This window comes from Lampris incognitus, chromosome 6 (genome assembly GCF_029633865.1).
Source record: "Lampris incognitus isolate fLamInc1 chromosome 6, fLamInc1.hap2, whole genome shotgun sequence".
Classification (NCBI taxonomy): Eukaryota; Metazoa; Chordata; class Actinopteri; order Lampriformes; family Lampridae; genus Lampris; species Lampris incognitus.
Genome location: NC_079216.1, coordinates 24,781,382 through 24,795,504, shown reverse-complemented (window position 1 = coordinate 24,795,504; position 14,123 = coordinate 24,781,382). Strand labels below are relative to the sequence as shown.

General features: G+C 44.2%; 1 protein-coding gene across 3 annotated transcripts in view; it reads right to left on the bottom strand.

Moving 5' to 3' along the window:
* Window positions 1–8,909, bottom strand: part of cbfb (core-binding factor subunit beta) — a 116,205-nt gene extending 107,296 nt beyond the window's left edge. For all 3 annotated transcript variants that reach the window (XM_056281919.1, XM_056281920.1, XM_056281918.1), the window contains exons 1-2: window positions 8,485–8,909; window positions 7,797–7,883 (exon numbers count right to left, since the gene is read on the bottom strand). In XM_056281919.1, the coding sequence (XP_056137894.1) occupies window positions 7,797–7,883; window positions 8,485–8,562 (165 nt within the window). In that variant the 5' untranslated portion in view covers window positions 8,563–8,909. The remainder of the gene's footprint in view (window positions 1–7,796; window positions 7,884–8,484) is intronic.
* Between the last annotated feature and the right edge of the window lie 5,214 nt (window positions 8,910–14,123).

Below are 14,123 nucleotides of genomic sequence, written 5' to 3'. Positions count from 1 at the left end.
CCTATCTCAGCGATATATTTGGAAAGCTTAATGAATTAAATCGTCAGCTTCAAGGCAATGACAAACACCTTCCTCACCTGGCAGACAAGCTCAGTGCATTCACTCGAAAGCTTGCGATGTGGGGCAGGCGACTTGATCAAGGAAATACTGATTTCTTTGAGAATCTGAGTGAATTTGTTGAAACCAGTGATGGAGCAACCACAGTGATGTCATGTCTTAAGGAGCACATGAGAGGATTCTTTCAAAGATATGTCCCAAACAACAGTGCTCAGTATGACTGGGTGACAGATCCATTCAAAGCAGCAGCACCTGCTGATTTCAGCTCTGCTGAAGAGGACCAGTTCATCGAGATGACATCTGACTCCACCCTGAGGCTGACACTAAGTGAATTCTGGCTTGGTGTAGAGAGGAATTATCCACTCATAGGACAGAGGGCTGTGTGCATTCTGCTTCCCTTCGCCACAGCCTATCTCTGTGAGATGGGCTCTTCTGCTGTTGCCTCACTTAAAACAAAGTATAGATCTAAGCTCAACATTGAGCATGACTTGAGAGTGGCAGTATCAAGCCTGCAACCCCGTTTTGAAAAGATGTACAGTGCAAAACAAGCTCATTGCAGCCACCAATGCAGTGATAAGACTTGAGCTCTCACATATTGACTTGCTCATCGTGTTTCCCAAGTACCTGCATTTGTTCTTTTTTTTTGCACAGATTGAACTTTATGTTATTGATCTAGCAAAGTGATTTTAAAATTTTATTTCGTTTTTCTCCGTTTTTGAAAAAGTACACAGACTGATGGAGCAATCTAGTGACAAATGTCACAAAAAGAGGTTTGATAAAGTTGAAGTGGAACTCGCGTTTCGGCCGTGTGATGGTCTGGGGGCCTGTCCAGGGTGTCTCCCCACCTGCCGCCCAATGACTGCTGGGATAGGCTCCAGCAGGCTTCAAATTCAGATAAGCGGTTTGGATAAAGCGGTTATTTGCACAACAGAAATTACTGAAAGAAAAGTGAAAGGAATGTTCATGATCTTGATGTTTTTTAAATAAAGTTGGGTTGCTGAAGCATCTTGTGATGTAGACTGAAAGGTACAGGCTACCGATTCCATTACAAACCCCGGATAGGCCCCTCCTCGTGGTATTGACCGGACTTGACTTGTGGTCTTGGCGCAGCCTGAGCAGCACTCAGCTGGCTAAAGCCACACGGGACCATGGACTGGAGGTTATAAAAATCCCACACATCCCTGGCTCATAAGTGCCTAACAAGTGGGCCGTCTGGACTCCCAATCCAACCACCACTTGGGTACAACCCGTGGTGGATCCCATCGTCTTCACTCTTATGTTGCCATGGAACTAGATCCTCCCAGGCCAAGCAGTGTAGACCAGCATCGCACCTGATCAACACTTTAATCAAGGCTTAAGCGAATGGCTCCGAGAGTTTTTTGAGGACTGTGCTACAAATCCGTAAACTATAACACTTCCACTAGCAAAAACTGAGACGTATTCTGGGAATTTCCTGGTAAGAACGAGTCACTGGGGTCCGATCCCAGGACCTTTTTGCTGTGAGGTAAAAGTGCTAACCACTGAGCCACCGTGCAGCCCTACTTAGTACTGTATTCTATTATAATTTTATCCTATATCTACCAATTAAAGTGGGCAACTAACCGCTAGCTTTACTGTATGGACTGTTATTGTATTACTTGGCATTGTGTTTTTATCCATTTCTATTGTACCTTACTGCAAAATTAATTTCTCTGTGTGGGGCAATATAGATCTAAACTGGACTGAAGTATATCATATCCTTCCCAGTTTCCATAACATGTGGTTGCTTGGAATTAGGTCTCACTGTCATTGGGTAGGCCAAAATAAAGTACAGCAGCACGCACTTTATTTCACATGTTATGACAGGTGCATTAGTGTCAATGGGACAGTTGGCGGGCGAAGACCGGTCCACGAGCCGTTTATTGGGGTTCAGGTTTATAGATCCTACATGTGTGTGGGAGATCGTGTACGCAACTTTTATACAGGAGGACTCAGGTGTAAATGCAAAGAACATGATAAGTTTATTTATACAGACCACATGATAATAGCAAGTGTAAATAGTTTCATAGAGAAACAAAACAATTCCTCAAGACATATTTGCAGTGGCCTCAGCGAGTACCGGTGTGGAAGATGGCGGCATGAATTCACGTTTGCGGCGGCCTCACCCAGTACCGTCCATACAGTGTCTTTGTCCACATCTGCATCTAAGTTTTGTCTTTGTTTGATGGCTGGGAGAGCTGGCGCTGGATTGGCTGGGAGAGCTTGATGCAGTGGCGCCGGCAGCCATAATCCTGTACGCACCGTGCATACATTTTTTTTTTAATGATTCAGTTAATTTTTTTTTTTTTTACATTTTATCTTGAAAATAAAATTGTGACAACAGCAGATCCTGTTAACGTCACCGGCTAATAGTGCACAGTGCGTACAGGATTACGGCTGCCGGCGCCACCGACATGGGCCCAGGGATCACGGCTCTGCCCGGAGCTGCGCCGAGCAGGAAACACTAAGGACGGTCTGACAGGACACAGGGCAGACTAAGCTAACTGCTAGCCCATGCAGACCAGCAGCTTTGATACCACCGAGGCGGCCTGGCGGCAGCCTCACCTAATTTTAACTGTGTTGTTTTTGGTGTCGTTGTGTGGAGTGCAGGAAGGTGTATTGAGGGTGTCTGGCTGGGAGAGCTGGCGCTGGATTGACTGGGGGAGCCTGGTCTGCTGTGTCCGGTTGGCCCAAGGACCATGACCCCTGCCCGGAGCTGCGCCCAAAGAGGAAACACCAAGGGCGGTCTTACAGGACTTCTGACAGGAAGTGGGGCTAACTGCTAGCCCATGCAGACCGGCAGTTCTGACAGGCATCCTGGCTGGTGTTGTTCCCTTGGACAGTGAATTTTTTGTGAAGTTTGGATAAATGTGTTAGTTTGGATATGTGTGTTCTTGTAGTTTTTGGATATGTGTTTTTTGTTTGTGTTGCACTGCTGTGGGCTGGGGGAAACGATACTTCATTTCATTTCATGTTCCTCATTCCTGATCTTGCTATATTTACTATATACTATGTTTCAGTGCACCATTTATGATCTATACATGTCCTTTCGTGTCTTGATCTGTATACACTTTTACTCTTTGTAAAACATATATGTCTAGTATTTATTAGTATTTAGTATTGATAAAAGGATGAACAGTACATTTAGACTGCGTACAGTGTCAATGAGCTATCCTGTAAGAACATTGTGAACATTTCCAGTGAATATGTTTCGTTTTTATCATTCTGCCTGTTTGTGTGTTGTCTACTGTAGTCGTTCTGTCCAAGGACAAAACAAAAACCTAAATCAATACCTTCTCCTCACACAAATATCGTAATGTCACATCTTACATGATTGTATACTTGTTTGAGATATCTTCTTGTTTAGGTAGCAAACATTAATAAGCACATACACACTCACCCTCACACACATTTAATGACATGTAATGGAACGCATTCCTCTGTTTCCTCTGTTGTAGTCAGACAGCAATAAATTTAAGAAAGCCAGCAACTAAAATGTATGATCAAATTAGGATGTTACTTTTGTGTGTGTGTGTGTGTGTGTGTGTGTGTGTGTGTGTGTGTGTGTGTGTGTGTGTGTGTGTGTGTGTGTGTGTGTGTGTATGTTATTTTTGATGGGATAGATCAATAGTAAGTGAATTAAGGTTGGGACTAGCTCGATGAATATGAATTATGTACGCTGTCATTTCTGTGTCTCATCAGCAAGAAAGAAAACAAAGGGAGGATGAGGAAAAAGCGGGAGAGTGAAAAAAGCAAGAGGAGGGAAGATGCCTGAGGAAATGCGAAAGGATCGAGTGAAAAAAATAAACATGGGAAAAGAGATGAAAAAAAAACAGAAAAATGGACACAGGAAGAATAAGACACAGAGAAATGGAGATTGTAAATACACAAATGCACACATGCACACACACAAGCAAAAAAGAGAGAGAGTGTGTGTGTGTGTGTGTGTGTGTGTGTGTGTGTGTGTGTGTGTGTGTGTGTGTGTGTGTGTGTGTGTGTGTGTGTGTGTGTGATCCCAATTGATCATACCTTTTAGTCGCTGACTTTCTTAAATGTATAGCTGTCTGACTACAACACAAGAATGCGTTCCATTACATGTCATTAAATGTATGTGAGGGTGTGTGCGTCTATGTATGTGTATGTGCTTATTTCAGTGTTAATGTTTGCTACCTAAATAAGAAGAGCCCTCAAAAAAAAAAGTCATGTAAGATGTAATGTTACGTTGTTTGTGCAAGGAGAAGGTATTGATTTAGATTTGTGTTTTGTCTTTGGACAGGGTGGCTGCAGTAGACAACGTATACTGACGACAACCTCCTTCTTCTACTATGTTTCCTCTGTTCTGATGAACTGTGTGCCCAGTATACCTAGCCTTCCTGATCCACACACACACACCCACACACCCACACACACACGCACGCGCGCGAGGGAGAAGAGGGTTGGAAGAAGAAGGGAGTCATCATCTCTGCTGTGTATGAAGTATTGAATTACAACCATCTGATTCCAATTTTCAGCCTCCTACTGTTTCCTGTCCCACAGAGGAGAAGGGGAAGGGAAAGAAGGAGGAGAGGAGAAGTAGATGACAAAAAGAGGAATGGAGGGAATGCAAGACAAGGAAGTGGTGAAAAAGAAGAGGGCAGAAGGAAGGAGAAAGAAATGCAGAGAAATTAACTGGTAGGCTGAAGAAGGGAAAGAGGTACATGAAGAAAAAGAGGAGAGAGAGAGACAGAGAGAGAGAGAGAGAGAGAGAGAGAGAGAGAGAGAGAGAGAGTGAGAGAGAGAGAGAGAGAGAGAGAGAATGAAGGCGGCTGGGGGACGGAGGGAGAAACGAGAAGCAAATGGGAACAAAGACAGGGACTGGGATAAATGTAAATGAAGTCAGATGAACTGGGAAAGAGAACGAGGGGGAGAAAAAATGGGTGAGAAGAAAAGAAAGACTAAATGATAAAAGCAAAAATAAGCATTCCACAGGGGAAAAAAGTGCAAAAGAACATAGGACGAGCAACAAGGAGAGAAAGGGATGCTCACAAAAAAAATAGAGCCGAAGAGAGAGAGCTGGGGAAGAGAGAGATGGGGAAGAGATCGAGAGAGAGAGAGATGGGGAAGAAATTGAGACATCTATACCATGAAAATCAATAGTAGTTCAGTTTGGCCCGTCCCTAATGAGCCCAGCAAAATATAATTTAGTTTGAATTGGCAACCCATTCATCACACAGCCTTGAATACTGTGTGTGTGTGTGTGTGAGAGAGAGAGAGAGAGAGAGAGAGAGAGAGAGAGAGAGAGAGAGAGAGAGAGAGAGAAATTATGGAATTTCCAAAAACACAAAGAACTGAATGTTTTATTTATTTATTTATTACTCATTTAAACCTTTTATGTTGAAACCTGTTATGTTTAAAGCTGTTATGTTGAAACCTGTTATGTTTAAACCTGTTATGTTGAAACCTGTTATGTTTAAAGCTGTTATGTTGAAACCTGTTATGTTTAAAGCTGTTATGTTTAAAGCTGTTATGTTGAAACCTGTTATGTTGAAAGCTGTTATGTTTAAACCTGTTATGTTTAAAGCTGTTATGTTGAAACCTGTTATGTTTAAACCTGTTATGTTGAAACCTGTTATGTTTATGTGGTGTAAATGAATTACACCACAATCAATTGGGCTTTGTGTTTCTGGAAATTCCATACCAGTTTTCTCTCTCTCTCTCTCTCTCTCTCTCTCTCTCTCTCTCTCTCTCTCTCTCTCTCTCTCTCTCTCTCTCTCTCTCTCTCTCTCTCTCTCTCTCTCACACACACACACACACACACACGTTAAGTGATTAACACATGAGCAGTGCACAAGTATTACTGCAGTAGTGATTAACTATAAGTTCATTGATTGCAGCTGGAACAGGTGATGTACACATGCTGGAGCTCACATCATGAGGGCATGAAAATGAATGAATGAATAATGAAGGAATGATGAATCTTCCCTCTATTGTTTTTGCTCAAGAGTGCAAAATAAAGGTCTAAAATTATAAGTACGTTATCATGGTAAAAAGACATGAAGTAAAGAAAGACTGGCACACATAGTGTGTTCCCTTTACTTGTGTATTTGTGCAGAAATGCACACCCTTCCCCCAACATGTGCCCATCTTCATGTGACACAGGAACTGGAGCCTCGCTCCAGTCACCTCATCACCCTGTTGTGTTGTGTTTGTCTGAATACAAGCATCTCAAAACGTGATGTGATGCTGAATGTGTTCCTAACAGCTACGACACATCTATGTAGAAAGAGCCAAAGCACAACACAGGTAAGAGTTTCATGTGCACGCTCACAACATACAGTGTTGCAGGCATCAAGCCGACTTGTGACATGAATAGAAGATTGCCTCCCTGCTATGTACAGTGCTGCTGCTGTTACTGTTGTGTACTGTTGTGTCAGTGTTGTGGTTTGATGCCGAGAGCTCCCACCCTGGTTCAGCAGGGTGCTGTACATGTGCATGGTGATGTGTGACGGCACTGAAGACCCACACAGCTGCAACCAGCCTGCATAAGCAGCAAACCACCAACCTCCAAACATCATTTCCCAGTTCTGTCTATCTGCAGTCAAAACGCTCACCTACCGGCAACTTTTTGCATCATCACCAAACGGTGTCAGTTTATCATGGCATTTGCATTAGCCATCACTGTAAGTGATCATAAAAAGCATCCTTGACATTTGGAGTAAAAACATACCTCATTGACATCAATTTAAGGCCAAAATGTTTAATACAACTGTAGTCAGAATGTAGGTATGTCAGGTTTATGTGGTATGTAGAGCATATGACTTTAAACTCTAGTCAAATGTAGCTGGTTCAATAATCACTAAAGCAGAATACAGAGGGGGAAGTTATACTAGCTAAGTTAAGCATGATACTGTCTGCATGTTGACACTACGCCTGCTTCCTGGTTGTGTTCTAGACTGAAAAATACTGACACACACACACACACACACACACACACACACACACACACACACACACACACACACACACACACACACACACACACACACACACACACCTTCATTTACAATGACTGTATCTTCATTCACACAGCATGAGTAGATCTTCATGTAGTTACAAGATAAAGAATAAACTGCTTGCACCACTATAAGTGTGCTGCCTGCCTGCCTGCCTGCCTGTCTATCTGTCTCTGTGTCTCTCTCTGTCTACCTGTCTGTCTGTCTGCCTGCATGCCTGTATGTCTGTCTGTCTGCATGCCTGTCTGTCTACCTGCCTGTCTGTCTGCTTGCCTGTCTGTCTGCCTGTATCTCTGTCTGTCTGTCTTTTTGTCTGCTTGCCTGTCTGTCTGTCTGTCTGTCTGTCTGTCTGCCTGCCTGCCTGCCTGTCTGTCTTTCTGTCTGTCTGTCTGTCTGTCTACCTGCCTGCCTGCCTGTCTCTCTGTCTGTCTCTGTCTGCTTGCCTGTCTGCTTGCCTGTCTGTCTGCCTGCCTGTCTGCCTCCCTTCTGTCTGTCTGTCTGCTTGCCTGTCTGTCTGCCTGCCTGCCTTTCTGCCTGTCTGTGTTTCTGTCTACCTGTCTGTTTGTCTGTCTGTCTTTCTGCCAGCCTGCCTGCCTGCCTGCCTGCCTGCCTGCCCGTCTTAGCTAGCGCACATGAAACAAAGAAAAGGGAACCGTGTCAGTGTCCTCTCATATCGCCGTAGTACTCAGAGATGTTTGGGGTTTCTTTGTACGGGGATCTTTTACTCACAACTTCTGATCGTCCGTCCCTACATGCGTTCTGGAAGCGGGCTTGTCTCTCCTCGTGAGGTCGGTCTCGGAACCCCGTGTATTTTATCTACAATAAGGAAAAAACAGAATATTTGAAACAAGACGTAACAAAATTAAGCAATTAATTGAGCCAGGAAAGGGTGTCGAGCCGGACTGTCTGGGCTGTAGAAGTAAACCTGCAGTGTGTGACAGAGGAAGGCGAGTCCCATTGTCAAACATCCAGAGTACAATGAAATGATAAAGCCGGGAATGTAGAGACCAAATAACAGATGCCAGAAGGCTTCAGAAGTAAAACTCGGGGGGAGGGGGGGTCCGTTAAAATTGTAAAACTAAAATAATTTCACAATTTTGTTTTACAGATTCGGGTAGGCAGTTACAACCTTAAAACGACAAGTAAGTATCCCACCTATTTTGAATCCGTCTGCAGAAAGTGGTCTCTAAATGTATACCTGTTCCATTTCCCCTTTCAGAAGACTCGTTCAAAATAAGCAGTTAATACACGTTAACACAAAGCTGTTGGTAAAAAAAACAAAAAAAACAAAAAACAATTTACACATTACAGCATCACAAGGAACGTGGAGTATGGTGCAGGTCTACATGCAGGACTTCGCCGCTGTATTTCCGCTGTGCAGCCTGAACGCATCCAACACGCACAGCAGCCAACTTACCTCACACTCCCTGCTCAACTTGCGGAAAAACTCCTCATTTTCAAACTTGCTCCTCTGATCCGGAACTACCCGTGGCATCTTCGGCCGTCGAGTGAGAGCACTGTTTGAAGACTACAGGTATTCTCTTCTTAACAGCAAACGTTTGAATGTTGCCGTGAAAGCAGCTCACAGTCCGGCCAGACTTCCAGTCCTCTTTCTCTCACTTCTCTTCCGTGTGGCAGCAAAGCGCTCCGTTGCTCTGCCTGCTCTCCTCTCTGTTGCTCTGCCTGCTCCCCTCTCCGATCCGCTCTGCCTGCGGGACTAGTTGCCGTCACAACGGTAGATAATGATCAATTAGACAACTGACTATAAGTCAGTCAGTCTGCCTGCCTGTGTGTCTGTCAGCGTGTGGTCTGAAGCCAGTGACAACAAATGAGCACTTTCAGTTAGCGTCTCTCTCTCTCTCTCTCTCTCTCTCTCTCTCTCTCTCTCTCTCTCTCTCTCTCTCTCTCTCTCTCTCTCTCTCTCTCTCTCTCTCTCTCTCTCTCTCTCTCTCTCTCTCTCTCTCTCTCTCTCCCTCCCTCCCTCCGAGTGCTTGATAAACTACTTCCTGGCTCCGTTGAGTCGCTCTTGTGACTGTACACCCAAAATACTCCTCCTCATTCACAATAATACTACTACACACGCACCACAAGGCCCGCACTGCGCATGCGCAAGCTCCGCAGCGCAGAAACTGCACGGGACTTTTACTTTGGTAACGATATACTGAAAGAAAGCGAAAGAGAAAAGAGAGAAGACAAGTAAAGATATACATATAGATACTCCACCCATACCAGACTTCTATTAAAATCAGGAAAATTAAAAGTGAAGACCACTACCTTTTGTTTGAATGTTTCAGTGTTTCAAATAACTGAATAAAATAATCACTCATGAAAATTCTTCCACTGGACTATAGCAACCTAGTTGAATCCAGCTCTACATTTTTAGTTTTTGAATTTATCAACATATACCCCTCATTCACACACACACACACACACACACACAGACACACAGACACACAGACACACACACACACACACATAAAGAAGAAAACTGACTGATATTCTTCAGATATGGACTACCATTGGCATTCTGGTTGGTAGAGCTCTTAAACTCTTACACTCTTACACGTTGTGTCTACATGCACCTCTCTGATGAAAACCACAGTACACATTACATTACATCACATTACATTACATTACATTACATCACATTACATTACATCACATTACATTACATTACATTACATTACATTACACAGTACACAGTACACATCATGGTAAATGTCATACAACAGCATACTAGCCCTGGGTGTCTCTGAGAAGGGACCAGCGTCCTTATTTATTTATAAAGCACTGGACTGTTAAAGTTGTCTCATTGGCTTGTCTGGAATATCAGCCTGGAATATTAGTCTTGAATATTAGTCTTGACCAATCTGCGATACCGGAAGTCGGCACGCCCCGGAAAATAGTCTGGAATAATAGTCTGGAATGTCAGTCTGGAATATTAGTCTTGACCAATCTGCGATGCTGAAAGTCGGCACGCCGCGGTCCCCGCCTTTGCCTGCCGTCCGGCCTGCATTGCACCCTACCCCAATGCTCATCGCCGCTTGTGGTGGGTCCACGGGGTGGTGGCTCCATGTTGTTTTTTCGGGCTGGGCCCGACCGGGACCCATGGGCCAAGGCCCGGCCAACAGACGCTCGCCGGCGAGCTCCCCTCCCAGCTCTGGCTTCAGGAGTGGGCCCCGGTTTCCCCTTTCCGGGCGAGGTGCTGTAACTCTGCTGGTGTAAATTCAACGGGTTTTTTGGGAATCGCCGTTAGTCTGGCCCCTCCCCTGTGACCAATTTGCCTTGGGAGACCCTACCAGGGGCTATTGCCCCCGACAACACAGCTCCCAGGATCACCGGGGCACACAAACCCCTCCACCACGTTAAGGTAACTCCGAGAATCGTTACCTGTGACACAGCACAGTGGCCACAGCAAACCGGAAAATGGTGGATTGCTCCCTCTGGGTTGGGGATGAGTTGTTGCTTCAAGTGAAGGAGTTCAAGCATCTCGGGGTCTTGTTCACGAGTGAGGGTAGGATGGATTGGGAGACTGAAAGACGGATTGGTGCATCATCAGCAGTAATGCAGACATTGTACCGGACCATTGTGGCGAAGAAGAAGCTGAGCCGGAAGGCAAAGTTCTCAGTCAGTCTTCGTTCCATCCCTCACCTATGGTCATGAGCTTTGGGTAGTGACCTAAAGGGTGAGATGGCGGATACAAGTGGCTGAAATGAGTTTCCTCCATAAGGTGTCTGGGCTCAGCCTTAGAGATAGGGTGAGGAGCTCGGACACCCGGAGGGAGCTCGGAGTAGAGCCGCTGCTTTGCATCGAAAGGAGCCAGTTGAGGTGGTTCGGGCATCTGATCATGATGCCTCCTGGTCCCCTTCCTTTGGAGGTTTACCGGGCATGGCCAACTGGGAGGAGACCCCGGGGTAGACCCAAAACTCGCTGGAGGGACTACATGTCCAATCTGGCCTGGGAACACCTTGGGATCCCACAGGAGGAGCTGGAGGGCGTTGCTGGAGAGAGGGACGTCTGGAGTGACCTACTTAGCTTGCTGCCACCGCGACCCGACCCCGGAGAAGCGGCTGAAGATGAGATGAGATGAGATGAGATGAGATGAGATGAGATGATGAAATGGACTGTTAAAGTTGTGTCATTGCTAGTCTGGAATATCAGTCTTGAATATCAGTCTTGAATATTAGTCTTGAAAATAGTCCGGACTATCAATCAGGAATATTAGTCTTGAATATCAGTCTTGAAAATAGTCTGGAATAGTAGTCTGGAATATTACTCTTGAATGTTAGTCTTGAAAATAGTTTGGAATAGCAGTCTGGGGCATTAGTCTTAATATCAGTCTGGAATATTAGTCTGGAATATTGGTCTGGAATACCAGGGCTGGTCAGGACTGGCTGGTGCTGCAGCTCACCCACAGCCACCACCAATTCAACGAAGGCTGCTTCCACATGTTTGGCTCCTCCCCTCAAAGCTGGAATAACTTGAAAGTGTGTTTGAAGTTGGATTCCATAATTAAATCGGGTCATTTTTACTCTTTGATTCTAAATATTGTTAACAACACAATTGATTTAATTAATTTTTCATTGTATAGCTTGAAATGAAATAAATTTGCAGCTTTCGCCATACTCACACACACACACACACACACACACACACACACACACACACACACACACACACACACACACACACACACACACACACACTCACACATTCAAGCTGCTCTCATGTCAGATGTTTTGGCACATTTTGTGGGATGAATGTGTTGACTGTGTGCAATGTGACCAGACAGAAAAACACATCCCGTGCTCCATGCAGTGCAGCTCCATTCCAGTTAACACACCCACTCACAAACATGCACACAAATATGCACACAAACATGCACACTGAGAGTAAATAAAAACGTGAACTCAGGGGAGTTTCATCATCAACCACAGAGATGATAATTAACCTGCAAACAAGAGCCAGCAGGCTGCAGAGCTGCGTGTGTGTGTGTGTGTGTGTGTGTGTGTGTGTGTGTGTGTGTGTGTGTGTGTGTGTGTGTGTGTGTGTGTGTGTGTGTTTGTACATGTATTTGTGTGTGTGTTTGTACGTGTATCTGTGTGTATATTTTTGTACGTGTATCTATGTGTGTATGTTTGTACGTGTATATCTGTGTGTGTATGTTTGTACGTGTATCTGTGTGTGTGTGTGTGTTTGTTTGTAAGTATGTATCTGTGTGTGTATGTTTTTACGTGTGTATCTGTACATGTATCTGTGTGTGTGTGTGTGTGTGTGTGTGTGTGTGTGTGTGTGTGTGTGTGTGTGTGTGTGTGTGTGTGTGTGTGTGTGTGTGTGTGTGTGTGTGTGTGTATCTGTGTGTATGAATGTGCAAGCACCACAAATAAAACTCTCATATAGTGTTGGTTTGTTGTGACAAATACGTTAACCTTTGTTTTGTTTTATGTCTGTGTGTGTGTGTGAAAGGCCAAAGTAGTCAAATAAATAGTTAAATAAATGTTAAATAAACTAGTTCAATAAATGTTCAATAAACTAGTTAATTAAATGTTAAATAAACTAGGGAATTAAAAGTTACATAAATTAGTTCAATACATGTTAAATAAACTAATGAATTAAATGTTAAATAAACTAGTTCAATAAATGTTAAATAGACAAGGGAATTAAATGTTAAATAAAGTAGTTAAATAAATGTTAAATAAACTGGTTAAATAAATGTTAAATAAATAAGCTAAATGCATGTTAAATAAACTAGTTCAATAAAAGTTAAATAAACTAGTTGAATAAATGTTAAATAAATTAGCTAAATAAATGTTAAATAAACTGGTTAAATAAATGTTAAATAAACTAGTTAAATAAATGTTAAATTTAACCAAAAACCAATAAATTGGTTGGGATTATGAATGGGGAAACCTAGGGCGTACTGCGTAGGGGCATTACCATCAATACCAACGGCACATGGGACGCTCAGGGGATGGACAAGAGACGGACAGGGGACGGCCAGGAGACGGACAGGGGACCTGGGCGAGACTCAGGCGGGAATGTATTATAACGGAAATGGGAGTGGTACAGAAGTCTGTTAAAACAGAACCAACACTCGGACGGGAATGTAACGGAACTGATACTCGGACGGGACTCGGAATTATGATACCTACTTTAGCGGCACTCTGGGGGGACTGTTAACGGAGCTGACTCTAAACGGGACTGCTACTTCATGAATTTTCCACATTCCAGTTTGATTTTAATTGTCAACGTTGCTCGACACTTTTATATTTCAAGCCCATGAGCTTATTACTGCACTGAATTGTAAGTAAGTCAATTCAAAACGTGTCGATATGGAATTCTAAAGATTTGATATGGAGTTTCAGGATGGGGAAAACGGAAATCCCCATTCGCTTGCGCTTGTCCTGATTGCTCATTGCAGCATTGATTTGCTACCACATAGCCTCTCGCGCGCGAGCTCCCTCGGTGAGGCTCGCCGAAAGGCTATGTGGTGTTAGCAGGGAAATGTCGACGCGATGAGAGCGTCATAAGTCGTGCAGGAACTGCTAATGCTAGGCAGCAGGCAGGCAGCGTTTGTACTGAATCAGTCACCTAGATGTTTTTCAACTTTTAGAAATATTGCCGGAAAGAGTTTAAATGTACATGGATCGACGTATGTTTGGACGCTGAGTCGAATAAACCCCACATGACATAGGGTACAAATGCAACCCTGAGGAGTTATTGCCGAAAAACTGAATTGGTCACGTGACCTGCTAGTTTTAGGGTTTTCGACCGGTGTGCATGGGGCGGACGGTGTACACGGCGCGGGGTAGTACTGCCTGGCACTTCCGAGGCAACTGTGCCTCCTGAGCGTAAGCCCTGTTACCGCCCCTGAATGTCTATGAACTTGAAGGGGAAAAGCATAAAATTAAAGTTACGTAACCAGAATCTAGGCGATGGATTTGGTTAAAAAGCCGGCAGACAGCACGGTTGGTTACTCGGAGCATCTAGCACCGTGCGCTCGATTCTTGGCTGTTTGCGAGAGAAGCGATCCAGAGTCAAGCGGGTTTGGTAGAC